This window comes from Pygoscelis adeliae, unplaced genomic scaffold, assembly GCF_000699105.1.
Source record: "Pygoscelis adeliae isolate BGI_AS28 unplaced genomic scaffold, ASM69910v1 Scaffold124, whole genome shotgun sequence".
In the NCBI taxonomy this organism is placed as follows: domain Eukaryota; kingdom Metazoa; phylum Chordata; class Aves; order Sphenisciformes; family Spheniscidae; genus Pygoscelis; species Pygoscelis adeliae.
The window spans coordinates 2,343,734-2,362,011 of record NW_008824791.1 but is presented as its reverse complement, the minus strand read 5'-3'; the positions used below and the strand labels follow the sequence as shown (position 1 = coordinate 2,362,011).

The following is an 18,278-nucleotide window of genomic DNA, read 5'->3' as shown; positions in this document are numbered from 1 at the left end:
TTTTGGGCGGGGGGGAGGGGAAAGAGGGGGGGATGAACAAAGAATTATGAAGAAGCCAAGCCATAAATTTTACATAATAGAGAACACTTAAATAGGTCATCTAACCCATCCTCCAATTTACGCCAGCTGATTTTTACAACATGCTTCTGTATTTTGAAAAACATTCTACAGAAATCACAATGACAGGCTAACATTAATAAAGCACAAGTATATGTTATGGCAGAGGTAGCAACACATGCTGCTATGTGCCTGAATGTTCAATCAGCACTTCAGGAAGTAGAAGCAGTTTCTGAGGACAGGATACGTAACAGAATACATCTGTAACTGGAAGGTTTTGATTGTTCAACAGTATGCTGGAATTTTCACACTGATCATCTTTTATAACGATTGTTTCAAGGTATTCAATTGTCTAAAAAAAAAAAAAAATCTATGTGGTGGGAAACCAGACTATTTAAAACCTATTCTATTTTTAATATACCTCCATTTCTCATAATTCTAGATTCTTCTTAATATACTTAAGGGAGAACTAGTGCCACACTGTTCAGTTTATGTAGTAGCAGGGAATCATATTTGCTTCAACTAGACTCAGAAAAATTCAGAAAGACACATAATGCTCAGTATACTGTTGCTGCACCAGCCCTAGTTACTTTTTTACGTACCAGATCTCTACGTAAGAAATATTAAATTACTGTGTATTAAATAATACATCATTAATAAAAGTATATGCTCATCAAATACTTTTCATCAATCGATCTGATGGTATTTGCGCATAGGAAGTCTCTGTTACACCTACTTTACAGCTGCCAGTACTGAGAGAGGAAGTAACCCCTTTGTTCAGAGGCAGAGATGGGAATGACAAGGAGGTACCGATCTACCTGTGCAGCCATATTACTTGGAAGGAACGGCCAGTGCTATGTTAAAACTTATTGGCACTACCTCTCTCTCTGGTTTTCCATTTGGAACAAGATGATTGCTACTAACATATTGTGGAGGAAACGCACTTTGAGAAAACATGCAGGGAAGCAAGTCTGAACAAAAAGCAGTCTGGGGAATTATTAAAACACAGAATGAAACAGAATTACACTTGAATCAGGATTAACCTGTTTCTTACAGTAAGAAATTGATTTGATGCAAAACAGCAAAATGAGAGTTAATGCCATCTCTTATATATGAGACAAGCCCTCAGCTGCAGGTAAAACCAGCAGAAGTTACTAGTTAGCTTTCCTCTAAGACACAAGAAGTTTAGCAAAACTTTTAAGCCTTTAATCCAATTCAGACCCAACCAATTCTTCCAGTGAACAAATACAATCAAGATCACTGAGTGGGAAAAGAATATATGGGAAACGCCCATACCATCAGACAATCTCTTTGAGACATGTTTCAAAGTCAGTCCTCCCCGCTACACCTCTCAACGTGGCATAAACCCCACACAATCCAACATGGTCAGAGGGTTTTGTCTATGCAGATACATCTGGCAGACTAACAGCATATGAATTTTTTTATAGGTTTGTGAAGTATGTATGAAGACCGTGTCAAATTCCAGGTGTTTAAAAGTAATTTACTTAAGTTTACTGAAGTTTATTAAGCATAGTGTTGAATAAAGTTTCACATCTAGTCTTTGATATTCACATATGGGTTACAAAGTCTAACTTAAATTAACAAAAGTTTATTTTAGAACACACTTGAAGGTAACAAGATTAAATTAAAGGATTTATTTTTTAGGTTAGTCTCCTGTGAAGTTACATTAGCAAGGCCAAATTTATTCCACAACTACCCTGCAATTCTCATTCACGGTACGTATCCAGCATAGAGCAAATAAAATAAAGGGGATGAACCAGGCAAAAACTTGTAGGTCTTAAAGAAAGGCTCTAGTATTCAGGTCCGTACTTTTCATACAAAGACTCTTGGCTTGTAAGCTTTAAATCCTTGATAGCTTGGTTCCCATAAGGTCTATGTGCAGGAATGAATCAAGTATCTTAGAGAAAGGGAGGAAGGGGAGGTAGGAGAAATTACAGAGAGAATACCTTTCTTCTCGTATCCTTCTCACTCGCTCAGCTCGTTCTAGTTTCTTTTGTTCTTCATATGCTTTTTGTTCTGTAGTGTCTCTTTGGATGCGCTCATTTAAGGCATCAAAATCTTTTGCTATGATGTGTAGAAGCCAATATAAACCCTTTTTTATTGATTTATCAATTTTTTTCCCACAGCCCATGATAGCTGAGCAAGGTTCCTGTAAATATAAGGAGAAGGAGGGGAAAATTACTTGCAGTTCAGATCACATTCCTTGACTGAAAACAAGAAATCAGGCAAACAATTACTGTTTACTGTGAAGCTTGCAAAACACTGAGAAGTATGGGAAATAAATTTGCATTTAGGTATTCTATAAATTTAGGTGCTTTTTTTGCCAAGTTACAACTCACATTAGATCTACCAAATTCCATTATTTCCAGTCCCATTTCAAAAATACTAGAATACTGCACAGAAAATCATGTTTGCATGTCTATTTCTAGACATATATATACATCTGTAAGGTATAGACACAGCTGTTACATATACACCTGCTATATGTATATGTATATTTACACATCTGTTTCTATACACATCCATATCTATGCATCTATATAGAAATATAATTTATCAACCCCAAATATGTATGTTGTGTTTTGCTGCTTGTTTATAAACAGTCCATGTTATATTTATCTAGTAAAGTGGAAAAAATGAGATGCAAGAGAATCAACTTAGCTTCAGTTCATGAAAGAAATGTTCGACTTGTTCATAAGCACCTAGGGGATAAATAAAATCCAGTGTGAATTTGTCAGAAAAACTGTCAAGCCAATTCAATTTTTTAGATCAGAACAGGTATTGTGGATAGGGGTGAAGCAAAATATTATGCATCTTGGTTGGAGTAAAACTTTTGTGATGATATTCTCACCAGCAAGCAAAAGAAACATGATCTAGGCAAATCTATTGAAAGATGGGTGCAAACCCCATTGCTAAATTAGTTTGGAACACTATCTAGCTTGAATGCAACAATTCAAGGAAGTGGATTGACTGGAAGGAATCAAGGGGAGCAAATTGAGAAAAGGCAAAATTGGTTATGAGAACACATCTGGTAAGAAAACATTGAAGGAACAGGAGTGGTTCTCTTGAGATGAAAAAGCTTCAAGGAGATATGATAATAGCCTTCAAAAACATAAGGCATAACTCTGCAAATAGGAAAAGAATTTGCTCTTCATGTTCATTGTCAAGAGGACAAGCATAATGGGCTTTAACTGGAACAAAAGAGATATGGCTTGATTCTAGTTTAGAACATGGAAAAGGACTAGATGACCTCTCAAGATTTCTTCAGAACTATTTTCCAGAATGTTTTGAAGCACTGTATGGGTCTTTAAAACTGTTCTCTGAATAATAATTGAATAGATCCAGCTATGTATTTGACATGAAGAAATGATATTTCACACTGATTGTGGTCAGGATTTGTGTTCATGAATGAAGGAAGATTAAAAAAGACTAACTCTCCAATGTCAACATCTAAAAAATTCTCTGTGTAACCTCTTCATTTGACAAGCATTTAAATGGCACCAGAGTCAGATACGGTATGTACAATTTACAACAGAAAAAAATAATTCTGACCTGTTATGTGCCCCCCAGAGTGCCAAACCCACTTTGCGTTTTAATACATTCCTACTTTGTCTAAGTTAAGGTTCAAATCTGAGTGTTGGTCACTATGGAACACTACAATACTTGCTAGCAGAACCTAATCAGGGAGAAGATGTATAGGCAATAACACTTTGTTTCTCTGAGAAAACTAAGATAAAACAATAGACAGCACTGGGGCAATTTTCTTCTCAGTTTGCACCAAGATTATTCTTGCTGTAGTTCAGTTATAAAATACAGAAATTTAGAAATACAGAATATACAGACATATTAGAAAAAGAGGAAGGTCATTCTCACTGACACTGTGTGACAGCGAGACAAATGACTCCTTCCATTTGCTTTAATATTTTGTGGTGAAATTTAAAGATCCAGAAGAAAACTAATTAAAAGAATAAGAAGAAACAAGTGGTTTTTTGGTCCGTGCCTAATTTTATTTAAATCTTGTTTCACAACGCCCCAGTTTAAATTCACCCCATGAGTCATCATATTGAAATAACTTGGGACCATGTTTACCTTTAATGAGCCCAGGAAAGAAGCTGCCCATTTGAGTATGTAAGACTCTCAGCTGCTTTCAGCTAATATGACTTAAGAGTATGTGATCTAGTTTCTTTGTTGATTACACCCAAGATATAAATGGAGAACAAGAACAGCATTTTACTGGAACATGTCATAAATTGAGTAATTCTAAACTACAGGAAAAATACACTAGAATCTTTCAAGTCTTTTATATTGATAATGCTTTGCAAGAAAATATTTTTGTCACAGACATCCCTTGGGAAAAAAAGGGCGAACACGCAGGTTTTATTTTTATGATTGTTACGTATGCACAGTGCAAAGTCCACTGACTGAAGAAAAGCACTCAAAGAGTCATGATGTAATGAACATAGCTATGCCCTGCTATAACTCAACTTTCTAGAGAAAATAATAGCAATATGTATTACCCTATGAATTTTGTACCTCTCCCTAGGGAATTAAAAGTCTTTTTTAAATTTTAAAACCCAAATACCAGCTGGAATGGGTTTGTAAAACTGCCTTCTAATTTTCGTCAATAACAGCATAACTCTTATTATCTTTTAAAATGTTTCTTATTGCAATTAGAAAAAGATTATAAAAGTAAAGCCCACAAATAGTTAACTAACAAACTGGTTGATTAAAACAAAGGCGTAAAGAAAACTTCAGGGACTACTGATTTGGATAAATTATCTGAAATATTGTCCAATATTAAGTAGCTTTCATACAGATTTCTGGTTTTGGCTCCCCCCCTTTTTTTCTGGTGTTTTTTTTTTTTTTTTTAAACGTGACTACATCTGAAATGAGTTATTTTAGGACAAATATTAACTAGCAACTAGCTTTAACAGTGTTCTTTAATGACTACTGTGCTGGGAATTAGATGCCCTAGGAATTAGATTAAGTTCTTACTGTTTGCCAGATGGTGACTCAGACTAAATGATGGTTTTAGCTACAACAGAAATGAGAAAAACATCGTATCCGAACAGTGATCCTTCCTGAACATCAACGTAGGTAAATTCCATTTCCTGCTTCTTTTTAAAAAGGTGGAATGCTAAACTTGCTGTCCAATTAAACAAGTTTTAAACCACATCAGTAACTAATTATTTTTACACGATTTCAGAATGGAGCAGCAGGTACACTTTGAGGATCCTTGTTACAAAGATTTCTTCAACAGATCCAGAAGCAGAATGTCAAGGTGAACAGTAGAATTGCTTGCAGAACAGATATATGTACTGTATCTTTGCCAGGATTGCAGGGATTTAGTTTCAGTTTTATGCTATGTGGCACAATCTCCTACCTTATTGCAAGCTTTACGTATATATTAGAAAATGAAGCATCTTAAAATATACTTACAATCTGACATAGACATTTATGTTCATTGACAAGCTTTTCCAGAGATAAGGACTCAATTACATCTGCTTCTGACAGAGCTCCTTCTCTGTCCTGCTTATTTGCCAGCCTAAAGAAAAGATCAAAAGAAACACTTAGCACCCTGACATGAGAGATTCTCAGATCTCCAAAAGCTAAGTTTTTGACAAAAGTAGGAAGAAGAAGGGGAAGAAGGAGAAAGTAAAGAGAAAATGCCTTGTTTCAGCTTTAATTCTTAATTGTTCTTTCTACTTAATAAACATGTTAGTCCATGTACTATTTTCAGCAGATACTAACATTAAATAATTACTAAGGTGCTTAGTAATTATTTAATAATTATTAATAGACAAAGCAATTATATTTTACATCCATCTTCTTAGCTGTAAAAGACCGTACCATTCTACATCTAAAGTTACGCACTACAATCTGTTGGAGCCTATGGATCAAAGTTCAGAACTTTGCAACTTCGCAAACCATGTGCATTTCTCCACACAATACTGCTTCATGATCATCTCAGGTCTGCCTACTATCCAGAATTTCTCTCTGATGCCAAACAATTTGATATGTAATGTTTTGAACCTGGTCTTCGTAAGTAAAACTTAAAGCTTGGAGGGAGGAACCTGCAGGAATAGCTCTAAAAAACACACTTTATTATTACAGGGAAGCAAAAAAAAAAAAGGTGTATGAAACACATAGCTTACAAAATAAGTATTCTGTAAGATGAAGTGCCATCATTGTCTTATTTCTTAAAGATACGGCAGCAAAGAGGACTCCAGAAGATAAACATCTTAAGTTTTTTGGGGAGTGTTGTTCTTGATTAGATTTGTCTTCCATATACTCTGTAACTGTATCCAACACTGCATCCGATAATGTGTGTTTTTTAAAAGGCACAAAACACATCTGATTTACCACCCAAAGAACACTATTCATTATTTCACACTTTAATATGGGCGTACACCCTGAAGCAGAAGCTGTTCAACACTGTTATCAATAACTACTACAGAGATAAGAGGGCTGTCCAGAATTATAAACATCCCAAACGCTTAAGTTCTTCACCTCAGCAAACTCCTGGTGATACCATGTTCTAACCACGGAAATGAAAGTTACTTCTTTTTATCAGGACTAAATTTTTAATGTTTCACTGAAAACTCCTCTATATATGAAATGATACTGGAAAAGCTTCCGATCTAAAGCCCTAGAAGGTATGTCACAAACTACATGTAAGAAAAAGCAAGGGTAACTGCCAAAACCTGTACGGAACACAGAAAGGCAAAAACCTTTTCCCTTATGGGGATTTCTCTCAGCTATCCAAGTAATAATTTTCATGAAACTCACAGGACTTGGCTATCCTCGGGATCTCAATTTCTTGATTAAAATGGATTTAAATTGGTCAACATTCAAGAAGGTAAGATGGATTAACATGGTAAGTTTACCTAAGTATTTAGAATGTGTTAGCCAAGCAGATGTATTCCCTAAGAAGAAACTTAAAAAAGCAAACTTGCAGTCATCTTGGTCAATGATTTTTTGAGTTCACTTACAAGCAAATTTTAATAACAAATGGAGAAATTTAGACAGAAATCCAAGATACATATTTTAAACAGACAAAAATGACAAAAAGAAACACATAGGAAATCATTCATGTTTCTTGAGGGTCTGAAATTTTTATAAGGAATAAACAAAACTTCACAAAAGAGGTCAAGTCAAAAAAGAGTTGTTCCCATCTTCCATAAAAACTTGTCATGACAATAGGATATATAGTCTTTCCTCTCCCATTACCTGCTTTTAATTAAAAGCTAGTATGGTAAAACTCTAAGGACTATGAAAAGATGTTAAATAATATTTTTGAGCAATAGACTACTCCTGTTCAAAGTTACTATTTTTCAGCATGAAAACTGGTAGTGTTTGCTTTGAACCAGTGTAGACCATTTTGGAATATAAGTATACAATGCAATCCTATTTTGCACTTTCTACAACAGTAATAATCCAAGCTAAGTGCAAAAGCTGCAAAGAGGAGTACTGCATAGCATTAGGGTATCTGAAAATTGCACTTGCCTCTCTCTAATAAAGGAATTCCACTAAAATAATGTTGTTCTGAAATTTAGCAACCCTTCCATTATATGAGAACTCCGATTCAACTTTCCGGATAAAATCACAAATATTTGGCTTCAATGAACACAACTGCAGATGGTTTTGGAACCAGACATCATAGCCTTTCTTCTGAAATCTCAAATCATCATCATTAACTCAAATGGCTTTTAGGGAATGTTAGGCCAAAGCTTGTACTTTGGATTTATCATACTCCTTGCTGGGAAGGAACAATGGTAAGAATTCACTCCATAGTTAGCAGAACTTGTCAGCGCTTCAGTTTGATCTAAGACCTTATTCCTTCCTATTTTCCAGAATCGCAGTATGACCGCCTCAATTCTTAATTATTTTACTCCCAAGAGAGTTTTCAGCTTCAAAGAGACATTAAAAAAAAAAAAAGTTGTATTGCATCTACAACTCAAAAAAACATTCCTTGTCACCATTAACCTCATGCACTATGATTCATTATCTAACTTTTCTTTTCAAGAAGAGTTTATGAAGGAGACCATAAAAAGACAGCGTCTCAAATGTCCATTCTCTCTCAATCTTCATCAGTCTCAACTGTTTGTTTGTGGTCCAAAAGGTTCACTTATTTATCATCATCTTGGGGATAAAAACCCCTACATCCTATTGATAATCAAAACTTTGCTGACTTGCCTGCAGAGCTAGAAAGAGCATAAGGCTCTCCTCCCCGCCCCTCCTTCGATAATCCATTCCCACTTCTCAACAAAAAGAGTACTTCTATGGTACTTTCTATGATTTAGTGCAGAGATTCCCTGTTGTTCAATGCATATACAGAACCTATGATATTTTCAATATCCTGATGATACTCTGGCACTATTCCTTCTCACCAAACAGCTAGAACAAGTAATGTCCTCTCAGTATTTAGCTATGAAATAGGGCCAAAGCTAAACCAGGGGAAAACTGAGACAAAACTCAAGAAAGCTATGGAAAGTAATGAAAAGACTGGAAACAATTACCTCCACTTTTTTTTTTCCCCCCACATAATCTATCTTTGTTACAGTCTGAAAATCCTACTGCACTGCCCCTTAGTCTCAAAAAGCATTCCTCAGCAGTGCTGTCAATTCATCTAAATCTAATTGATGAAAATATTTCTGAACACGGAGTTTGTTGCCACAGCCTATTCCTTTCTCACCTGAAGATTAAATAGCTGCACTATTTACTATGTTATTGGACTGCACATTCTACAAAGCACATCTGAAGCAGAATGAAACGTTGGTAAGCTGCATAGCTCAGCGAGAGTGTGACACTAACATCCTATAACTTGCAGTAGCTGCTGATTTTTAACCTCTAATACCTTGAAAGGTGTAAAATTTGTCTTTTTGGTCAATTAGCTTCCATTTTCTCCACAGCACTCCTGTTGCAATATCGACTGTATTAAAAAGATACAGCTGAGGTGCTGTATCTGGAAAAGTATCCAAAATCGCTGTCTCCACCTTATGCTCCTGAAGAACTGAAGTGGTTTTGCACAGGTCATACATTTCCTGCTGTACACCCCTGCCCGCTTCAGCCTTTAGGTCAAACTTATAAATGGAGTCAAAATATTATTAAGGTACCGACTGTGATATAGGGTATTATTATGCTGGATTTTTCCCCCCCCCTTTCACGTAAATGCATGAATGACCTAGCCTTGCTTCCTTTTTCCTTTGTGCTTCGGTGTAGAAGAAAGCAATCCCTGCACTTACACTTGCTTCATAGGTAGGCAGTGCTCCACTTCCAGCTTACAAGGCCTCCATCTACTAGGGAGCTGCTCCTAGACACTTCCTGCTGCCGGGCAGCTCCAGCAGCGATCCGCCTCTCAGCAAGGCTGGGTTTCAAACAGGCAGAACCAGATTCCCCAAGCAGAAAGTAATCAATTTGCCTGTCTACTGCAGTTGCAGAAGTCAGCTTCTCTCTCACACCACCGTTCCTGAAGATGAACCCTTGGACAATTATTTAAGAACTAGAAGCAGAAGGCATGCAGAAAATACTTAATGGAATGCCACTCAAGACACATCACTTAGGCAAATATTCAAAACGATGTTTTTCAGATTATATTGAAGCTGACCCTCAGGAGTTCCTCTGTAAAGGCTAAAACAGAAAGCGACCAGCACGAGATTAAAAGGTAAAGACTTTTCTTTTCCTTAACGTTTATAAAGTTGCAAATATCAGAAAAAGGCTGTGTAGTGGGGTTTAGAATGGAAATGTGCCTAAGTGTCAAGACATACAAATAATGGATGTCTACCCTGCAAAGAATCGGATATTTCTCTGGGTGAATATAGTCTCAGAGCTCTGCTGCTCATGCACAGGAATGCTATGTTTTGAGGCAAGTTTTATGCCTAAAACTTCCTTCTTTAGGGAATATGTCAGAGTTATCTTAAAGGATAGACCTTGATTTTAATTTTCCAAGTCAGTAGAACTTCATATATAGCAGTTTTTCATGTTTAAAAAACTGTAGGATGTATACATCAAAACATACTTGAAAGCACAGGAGAGCGTCTGTTGGTTTGTCACATTAAGTTTGCTGAGTGAGAAGCTTTCATGTATAAAATCATGCTTGGCTTATTTCAATTTCACATAAAGTATATTTGGAACCTTCTTAGTGTAACAAACACTTTACGCAAGAAATAAAGAAAAGGTAGGCACCAACTGCTTTTATATCAAGTAGGATTTTTTTTAAGCAGCTAGAGAGCTTTTGAACTTTATTTTAAGAGTCATGGGAAACAATGTGGAAAGGGAGTGTATGTGTGCATTGGCACAACTGACATCTACAGTTCAGTAACAATATTTCTCCTAGAAGCCAGAAGACATGCCAGAGAAAAACAAAGTCTGAATGCAAACTATGTGTGTTCCTTGACCTGTTTCTAAAATGTAAATTACAAAGCAAAGAGGAGAAAGAAAAAAATAATCAGTATTAAAGTTTACTTTACAATCCAAAGGATTTGGTGAAAAAAAAACCCAGTATGAAAAGGACACATTTGTATCTCAGCTTTCATCAAAAATCCAAGCAGTGTTACAGAAAGGGTTTATTTGGGAAGAGGGTATTTTGTGTGAGGGTATGTGCGCATGCATGTGTTTGTTTTCTTGTTTTGCAGACTTGGACTTTTTTTTTTTAAACACTCTTACTTTCCAACTTACACATTTCTCTCCACTTGTGTGGGATTCTCGTACAGTAACATGACACTGAAAACTAAATACTGTAGCAGGTACACACTGGGGGGGGCGGGGAGGGGTAATCTGTAAAAGTGTCTCAGGGATGCCGTTTTGGGGGTTAAGTTTAATCAGTTATCACAAACCCAAAATTTTGGGTCAAACCTGCACGGTGGCCATCAAAATTAACAAAGAGCAAAGCATCCCTGAGGTCAAAATATTACAATATCAGAACTATCAACACAATTAAAAGCAACTTAAGGAAAATGTATCTTTATGAGAATGATTTATCTAAGATCAAGAATATTAGTCTTTAAGGTTACTTCAAGAAGCCATAGCTTTGAGTGACTGAATTAGCATTCCTGGGAAAACAAAGAAGAGAGAGAACCTTTGAATTTAACAGCAGTCTACACAAAGGAAAGAACAACGCTGTATTCTTCAGTCTACAGTTGATCTTCTATTTAAAAATGCTTTTCTAACCTTTTTTTCCTTCAGAAATTTCATCTCTCGTCTGTTAAACTTTTTTCTTGGGCAATCCTGTGGACAGCAATAAGTAGGATGTTTTATCCTAGAGAAGTGAGGCCTCAGCAGATATAGCAAGAAAAGGTTTGTTAGTCTCTATGTTTTGCTTATGTTAACATCCATGAAAGTCAAACTCCTGATCCACAAACAGGCAGAAAGATGTCAGTTTGTCAGATGGTTTTGTTTGTTCTTTCCTCTTCAGTTACTGGCAGTTCATTAGCTTTTCGAGGAAGTTACAGAAAACAAAATTATTGATATTTTTAACAAACAAGCAGATAGGAGAACTAGCTAAGTTTCAGGCCGCCCATGGAGACCATAAGGCACTCTAAGATTAAGCTCTGAGCCCCCTCTTTCAGCAGACGTTTTGCAGATTGCCTTTAAAAGCTTTTAACTACACTGAAGTAATCCAAATGGTGGGTGTTAACAAATCTTAAACTACATTCTTCTTTAGCACTCTAAGCCCCTGCGCCTTCTGGATTTTTGACAACAATTACAAACCCATCAGTAACTTTTTACTGATTGACACTAGGCTCTTTCTCAAATAAGCTGGCTTATTTCATTTCTCTAGGTTGCTTTTCATGCCTTCAATTCTTATGCAAAACAATCCTTTGAATATTAGGTTAAGCTATAATGAAAAACTGGTGAATAAAGTGCTACAAGATTATCTGCCTGCAAACATCAATAAAGAGTGCTTTCATGCAGTTGCAGGGAGATATGAGAGACATTCCTCTAATTCAACCTCTTCCCTAAACAGTTCCTCCAGGTCACATTTAAATAAGAGAATAGTTCGAAAGAAGATTCTAAACTCACCCTGCTTATAATATCTCTAGGCAACTTTAGAACAACTTCATTCTCATACTACCTTTTGAAGTGGTCACAAGAATGTCAACAATTATAATTTGTTTCATTTTGGTTAAGTGGCCTCATTCTCACCTCAGGTCTGAATCATACTCCTATTCATTGAAAACATATTTCTCTGACACACTCTGCTCTGCTATCAGTTTAATCACACCTATTGATAAAATAGGCTGCATCCAAAGAGATGTCTGAGCTCACATCAAGAATATTATGTTCCGCTTCCAGATGTGTAACTCCAAAAGCGATGACAATAAGTGATATTGGCATACATTTTTGTAAGAGATTTTAAAAAATTGTAAAAGTGAATTATTTTCTTATACTCTATTACACCTTGATCATATTGATATATTATATATATTGATATATTACCTATATCAATACCTAGGCAAACATTAAAGTTGTTTAGTCAAAGTTGCCTGTAAGATATGTTTTTAAAAAAGCTGCCTGGAAATCCTTACATTTATTACAGGTGAGTTCCAAGGCTGCGATACGTAGCTATATGGTCTGACAGAGATGAAATGGGAATGTAAAGTAGGTGGGATGTCGCACAGTACAAATTTTGAGCCTGCAATTCTACTGTCGGGAAGACAAAAATCCTGAAACTGATTTATTGCTATTAGTATAGCAATACAAAGTCATTAACTAGGAGTTCAAACTATATCTCCTATTAAATGGAAAGAATTTCACCTGTCCTCTATCCTGTTACAGCCCTTTCTCTTGCTTCTAATTTATTTTCAAATACTGCTTTAAAATATATCAATATTTGGACCTTAGTTATGGGATCTTTCAGCAGAGGAGAGTATGATTTTCTTTCTGGATTTCTGTGACCTACAGGTGGCCATCATATCTGCACCAGCTAATTAAGTGAAGGTGCTGACTTTAGCATTATTCTTGCTGGAAATAAACAAATAAATCCAGGTATCTACAATGTATACATTTACTTCTCTCTACTGTTCATTTCCGAGGTTTCTTAAAGAGCACTACTGACAGTAAATCTCTAGTTTAATAGGGGAAAAAAAACCCATCAAAACATTAAATAAGTTCTTCAGTTTTGCTTTTAATCAAGGGATACTCCATTCCCTTGCCAATTACAGAGAATAATCTACAGACTAACCGATTTGCAGAGTGAGATCATTGTTTTGTCAGTCAGGACTTGTAGGTGCAGTATGCGTCACCGTAACTGTGACTTACGCCAGTGCAAAAGCATGAACTCACCACCCTCCATTACCCAAAGTATCAGTAGGGAACGTGAGAATTGCAGTTTGTACACATGGAAATGGTGGTAGATGCTTTTCCTCAAGTCTTCCACATCTGCAGTCACACATTCATAACAAAGGTTCCAAAACTCCAAGGTACAATTTCAGATCTGCCACTGATTCACTGTGCACCTTTGAACCAAATACTTCATAAAATAGCAACAAAAACACGTTCTTCTAATCGGAACGTAAGAGAAGTACTGACAGTTGTAGAGATTTCAAAAGTATAAAAGCTTGTAATACAGATGATTCACAAACTGCTATATTCTCCCACTCCACTAATGCTAAAGTCTATACCTTGTATTACTCCCTTCTCTTGCCTCTCAGGATTCTTTCCCATATCACGCAACACCACGCAATCAACATAAGACAGCTACATCTACTACAACGTGATTGTGTTACAGATTTCTGGCCAAATGCCCAAGAACATCTGAATTATTTTAAGTAACTAAGGTTTATTTTCCCCCTCTGCATCTCCCTTGGAGGGCTTACTCCAGCAGCGTGATTTGGTTACACTGTTCCAGCAACTTTGGACTCATTCTTACTCATCTTATGAACTCCTTGAATGCTCGGACAAGTTTTATTCCATTTGAAACTCACATTTTTACTCAGTATCAACACTTCCCACCTCCCATGATCTATTTCACACTAATTAGAGAACTCCCAAGCTACCTTGCTTCAAATGCACCATTTCTATGCTCCTGCATATTGGTCATTTTGGGTTCACTGGGCAGCCTTAGGGCAGTTATGGTGGGTTACATTGTCTCAATGGCACAAGCAACCAGATTGTATTTCCTCAATGTTACGTAGTAGGCAGTACCAGAAGCTACAGGTTATTTCCCAGAGACAAAGGCTGACAAATACAAATGACCTTTGCATATTAGTATTTTTTAATATTAAGAATGAGATGCCCATTAACACTTAAGTCCCCTGTGCTGTAAATGTTACTGATTTTGCACTATCGTATATATTCTGATACCTTAGAGTGTATATTTAGCTACCTTCCACATATAATGGCATCTTTTTTTAGGCTCATAACCAGGGCAGGCTCTCTGCCTTCGGTATTTTCCTGTTGAACCACTCCCACACTTCCTACAAACAGAAACTTGAACTTAGAACTATTGTTAAATACGTTTAAATATGTTTTTCCAAGGACTTATCATCTTAAGACAGCAATGCTTTAAGAAGATATTTTCATCCAGCCACCTTGCTGTGTGATAATCCTTGGTTTGTTTACAAGGTATTTAACTTAAAGGAAAATTTTTAAACAAAGGAGAAAAGACATGTAACCTGTAGCAAGATTGCTTACTTTACCCGAAGATATATCTTAAGTCACTAATAGGGCAAGATTCCAAACCACCATCAAACAAGTTCCTTCCTTTCTTGTGAGAATATACAAGAGCACAGCCTTTGAAGCAAACTGAAATTTCAACTCAGACGCCTAGTTTTCCCCACACACTACTATGAGTATGTTAAACTGTAGGTAATTAAATGGTATATGCGTCTCACTAATTTTTTGTTGCTCAACTTAAGACACTTAAAGCAGGAATCAAGTTCCAGACCAGAGTATGACTCCAAACATTACTCAGAGCCATTGTGCACAAAAATAAACAGTTATACGGGTTTGTGGGCACCATATAACAGAGCTATAATGTAACTTCACTGCAGCCTGGAAATGGATTAAAAGAAATGAAAAAAGAAAAAAAGATTACTTGTAACCTGAAATTCCTCTGGGACATGTTTCCTGAAAGTGTCCTCTAACCAGTGCCCTTAAACAACTCATAACTAAGAAACAGGAAAACAAACTAACCCTTATTTTTGTTGCCATCATCAATTTTTGTTGCTATCATTAAAAAAAAAAAAAAGATAGCTATTTCAGCAAAGAAAGGAGTATGATGCAGAACACAAATCAAAAATTTCAAAGAGCTCTTAAAGAGAGAATTCTGTCCCTTGATTGCCTGCAAGTCCTCTTCTCCTGGTGGACCGCAGTATGTTAAACTGAATGTAAAAAGGCATGCAAATTGCATCAAAGATCAAATACAAACAGAGCTCTCTGTGTCAGGCATTTTAATGAAAGTGCTGAATAACCAAGAAATAGTGAACAAAACTATGGAAATTAAAATAAACAGGAGTTTTTTGGTGAGTCGGGGGATGGGGAGGAAATAAAACAATTCATCAAAGCCAAAAAAGAAGCCATTAAATCTAATTACAACCAGTAACAAGAGTTCCATATGATCAACTTACCTACTTCACATATCCATTTATGCCTTTTAACTTAACGCAGCCCAAATCTCATTTTTGGATGTAGGCTCCCTGTTTACTGGGTCTACTGATAAATTAGATAGGTGGAAGAATATTCTATATGGCTGCTTTGCAATTAAGCAAAAAGACCTTTCAACTTTTTTTTTTTTTCCCTTAAAAAATGGGAGGAAATAATATAAAAAATTTCATTTCCATCAAATTCATTATCTTTGAATTTAGGACATACTTTATCATCATGACAGATTAATAATAATGGTCCAGTCATCAGGATCCCCTGATTCCCCTAGTCAGTGTGCTGAGGTAATTGTCATTATAAAGACTTTCCCAGCCGTGTATGTCATCAGTTTGACTGGAGAGATTCATAACTCTGATGAGCGACACAGTAAAGTTATCAGAAGTCAGAGACTCTTGCAGTACCCTTAAAATGTATTTGACAAGGATGTGAAAATTGTGTTCCTGAACCTGTCAACTACATATAGACACCTACCAGAAGAACAAATACAAACTTAATCACCAGTGGATCTGCATGATAAAAACACATTGAGGGGCAGGGAGGGAAGCCTTTCTAGAAGATAAGGTATGCCAGAGTGACCAAACTGAAATGCCGCATGTGCATTCCTACTTTTTCTCCCCAAATATGCATATGAAAGCACATCAACTCCGAGTACAACTAAGGTATTCGGCAAAACTGGGCCTGATTCTTCCTCCTTTCCCTCCCTTACCCCTGCCACCTCCTCGCCAAATCCATCTTGTAGCCTGGTCTGTTCTTCGGCTATGCTTTCAATCTTAACATTGCTTCTAAGTGTGAACAGAGAAAGCACAGTGCCACATCAATTTGACTAAGTTAATTGCAGCCATATTATTAGAGCAACTCCATTTCTACAGATTATCTTTTATTAAGGACCAGCTAGCAGCTTGTGATTCTGGCTCCGAACATATGGTTTCAGCAACAGTAACAGTTCAGATAAAAAGATGACACAGCAGCATTTATGACTGAGGAATGGCCAGGAACATGGGCAGACCTCACCGATGCTCTTCAGATGTATATGTGTAAGAGCATTTAGGGCCATTTCTAAACATAGTCAATAATTTGAAGCTACAGTTTAACAAGCTAATGCTTTCCCATCTACCAATTTGCTTTGCCTTTACTGCAGTCAGACTCTTAGCTATTTTAACCCAAATTTTCCAACCTTCAATGAAGAAAAAGTCTGATGAGGATGTGCTAGGCTGTGCTACTTTATCACTTCAGAAGGATCATCTTTTAAAATCTTTTTTCTGAATGTAGGGGACACACTAAGTCACTGGAGTGCTTTCAGTCCACATACTCCCTTTACTCAACTCTAAAAGAACAGGCATATTCTCCCTTTATTGACAAAAACTTCAAGGAAATAGATCTTTCATCTCAATCAAAAGAACAACAGGATGTGCCCCTATGCATATACACAAACACATAGTACAACAACAAGGACTCAGTATATGAACAGAGCTTGTTGTGGAACACTCAAGAAGTCAAGCCACCGATTCCCAAGGTTATCTTCATCATGAAGACATCCTTATTTATTAGAAACCAGCATGCGTTTCAGTTGCCAGTATAATCAACCACATTTATTGACAAGCACGTTCAGCAGCAGGTTTTGAAGGCAAGCCCGATAGGATATAAGATATGAAACTAGGGTTCAATTGCTTACATTCCACTCTTTAGCAAGACTGATGTTTGAACAAGAAAAAAAAAAAAATTTTATTAACAGCAATCTTAAGTATTTTCTGCTTACTGCTTTGCAAGTTTGATATTTGAGTATATTTGCAGATTTGCAATTCTGTTGCTTTTTTTCTCTCCACTCCCCCACCCCTCCCAAGGAATACAGCTATTTCAAGACCAATGCACTCAAAACATTGAAAAGTAGATGTCAATCATTAATGGATACACAAATTGAAGATGAAGCCCAGTATAGTTCTTATGCTCCTGTGTTTAACTTACTTTCAAACCACAGGAGATTAATCATATGAAAAATTGGCAACTGCCCTTTTGAGAAACTGTACTGTGCTCTGAAGGAGTAACTGGATGACTGCATGCATGTTTTAGAGCTTTTCAGTAATTACTTGCATTCTCTTAGATACAAGAAAGTCTTGCCACCTCACATAAGCATTAATGGTGCCATTACAACTTGCTTTTAATCACAGGCTTGTCAAGCCATGCTAAATTAACATGGGTCAACAGATGTGTTAGGCTATACTAAAACAGATTTTCAGGTCACTTCTCTGAAGCCTTGTTTAGCACTCGTGGTTCCTTTCACATGCCCCAGACTGAACTTTCCCTGCGGCAGTCTCGGTGGTGCCAAGAAGCTCTGAAACATTCCTGAAGAATGTTATCTTGAAGAAATTGCCTGACTTCTGCTGTGGGGAGATACACAGCAAGTTAGGCAACGAAGAGGAATTACTATAACAAAATTAATACATGTTGCATTTTCCCCACCCCAAAGTGGTGTTTTCCAATAAATTACTTGCAAGCTTGCCTGATCACAAGTCTCAGTATATTACTGTAACTTCTAATGACCGCCAGGCTTTTTGGATTCTCTTGGTGTGAATCAACAAACACTAAATTCAGATATTAAG

At 36.6% G+C, this 18,278-nt stretch overlaps 1 protein-coding gene across 1 annotated transcript in view; it reads right to left on the bottom strand.

Annotated features, from left to right (window-relative positions):
- Window positions 1-18,278, bottom strand: part of ARL13B (ADP-ribosylation factor-like 13B) — a 44,641-nt gene that overhangs the window by 8,058 nt on the left and 18,305 nt on the right. Inside the window, exons 4-5 of the mRNA XM_009323939.1 lie at window positions 5,518-5,623; window positions 2,025-2,227 (exon numbers count right to left, since the gene is read on the bottom strand). Coding sequence (XP_009322214.1) covers window positions 2,025-2,227; window positions 5,518-5,623 — 309 coding nt within the window. The remainder of the gene's footprint in view (window positions 1-2,024; window positions 2,228-5,517; window positions 5,624-18,278) is intronic.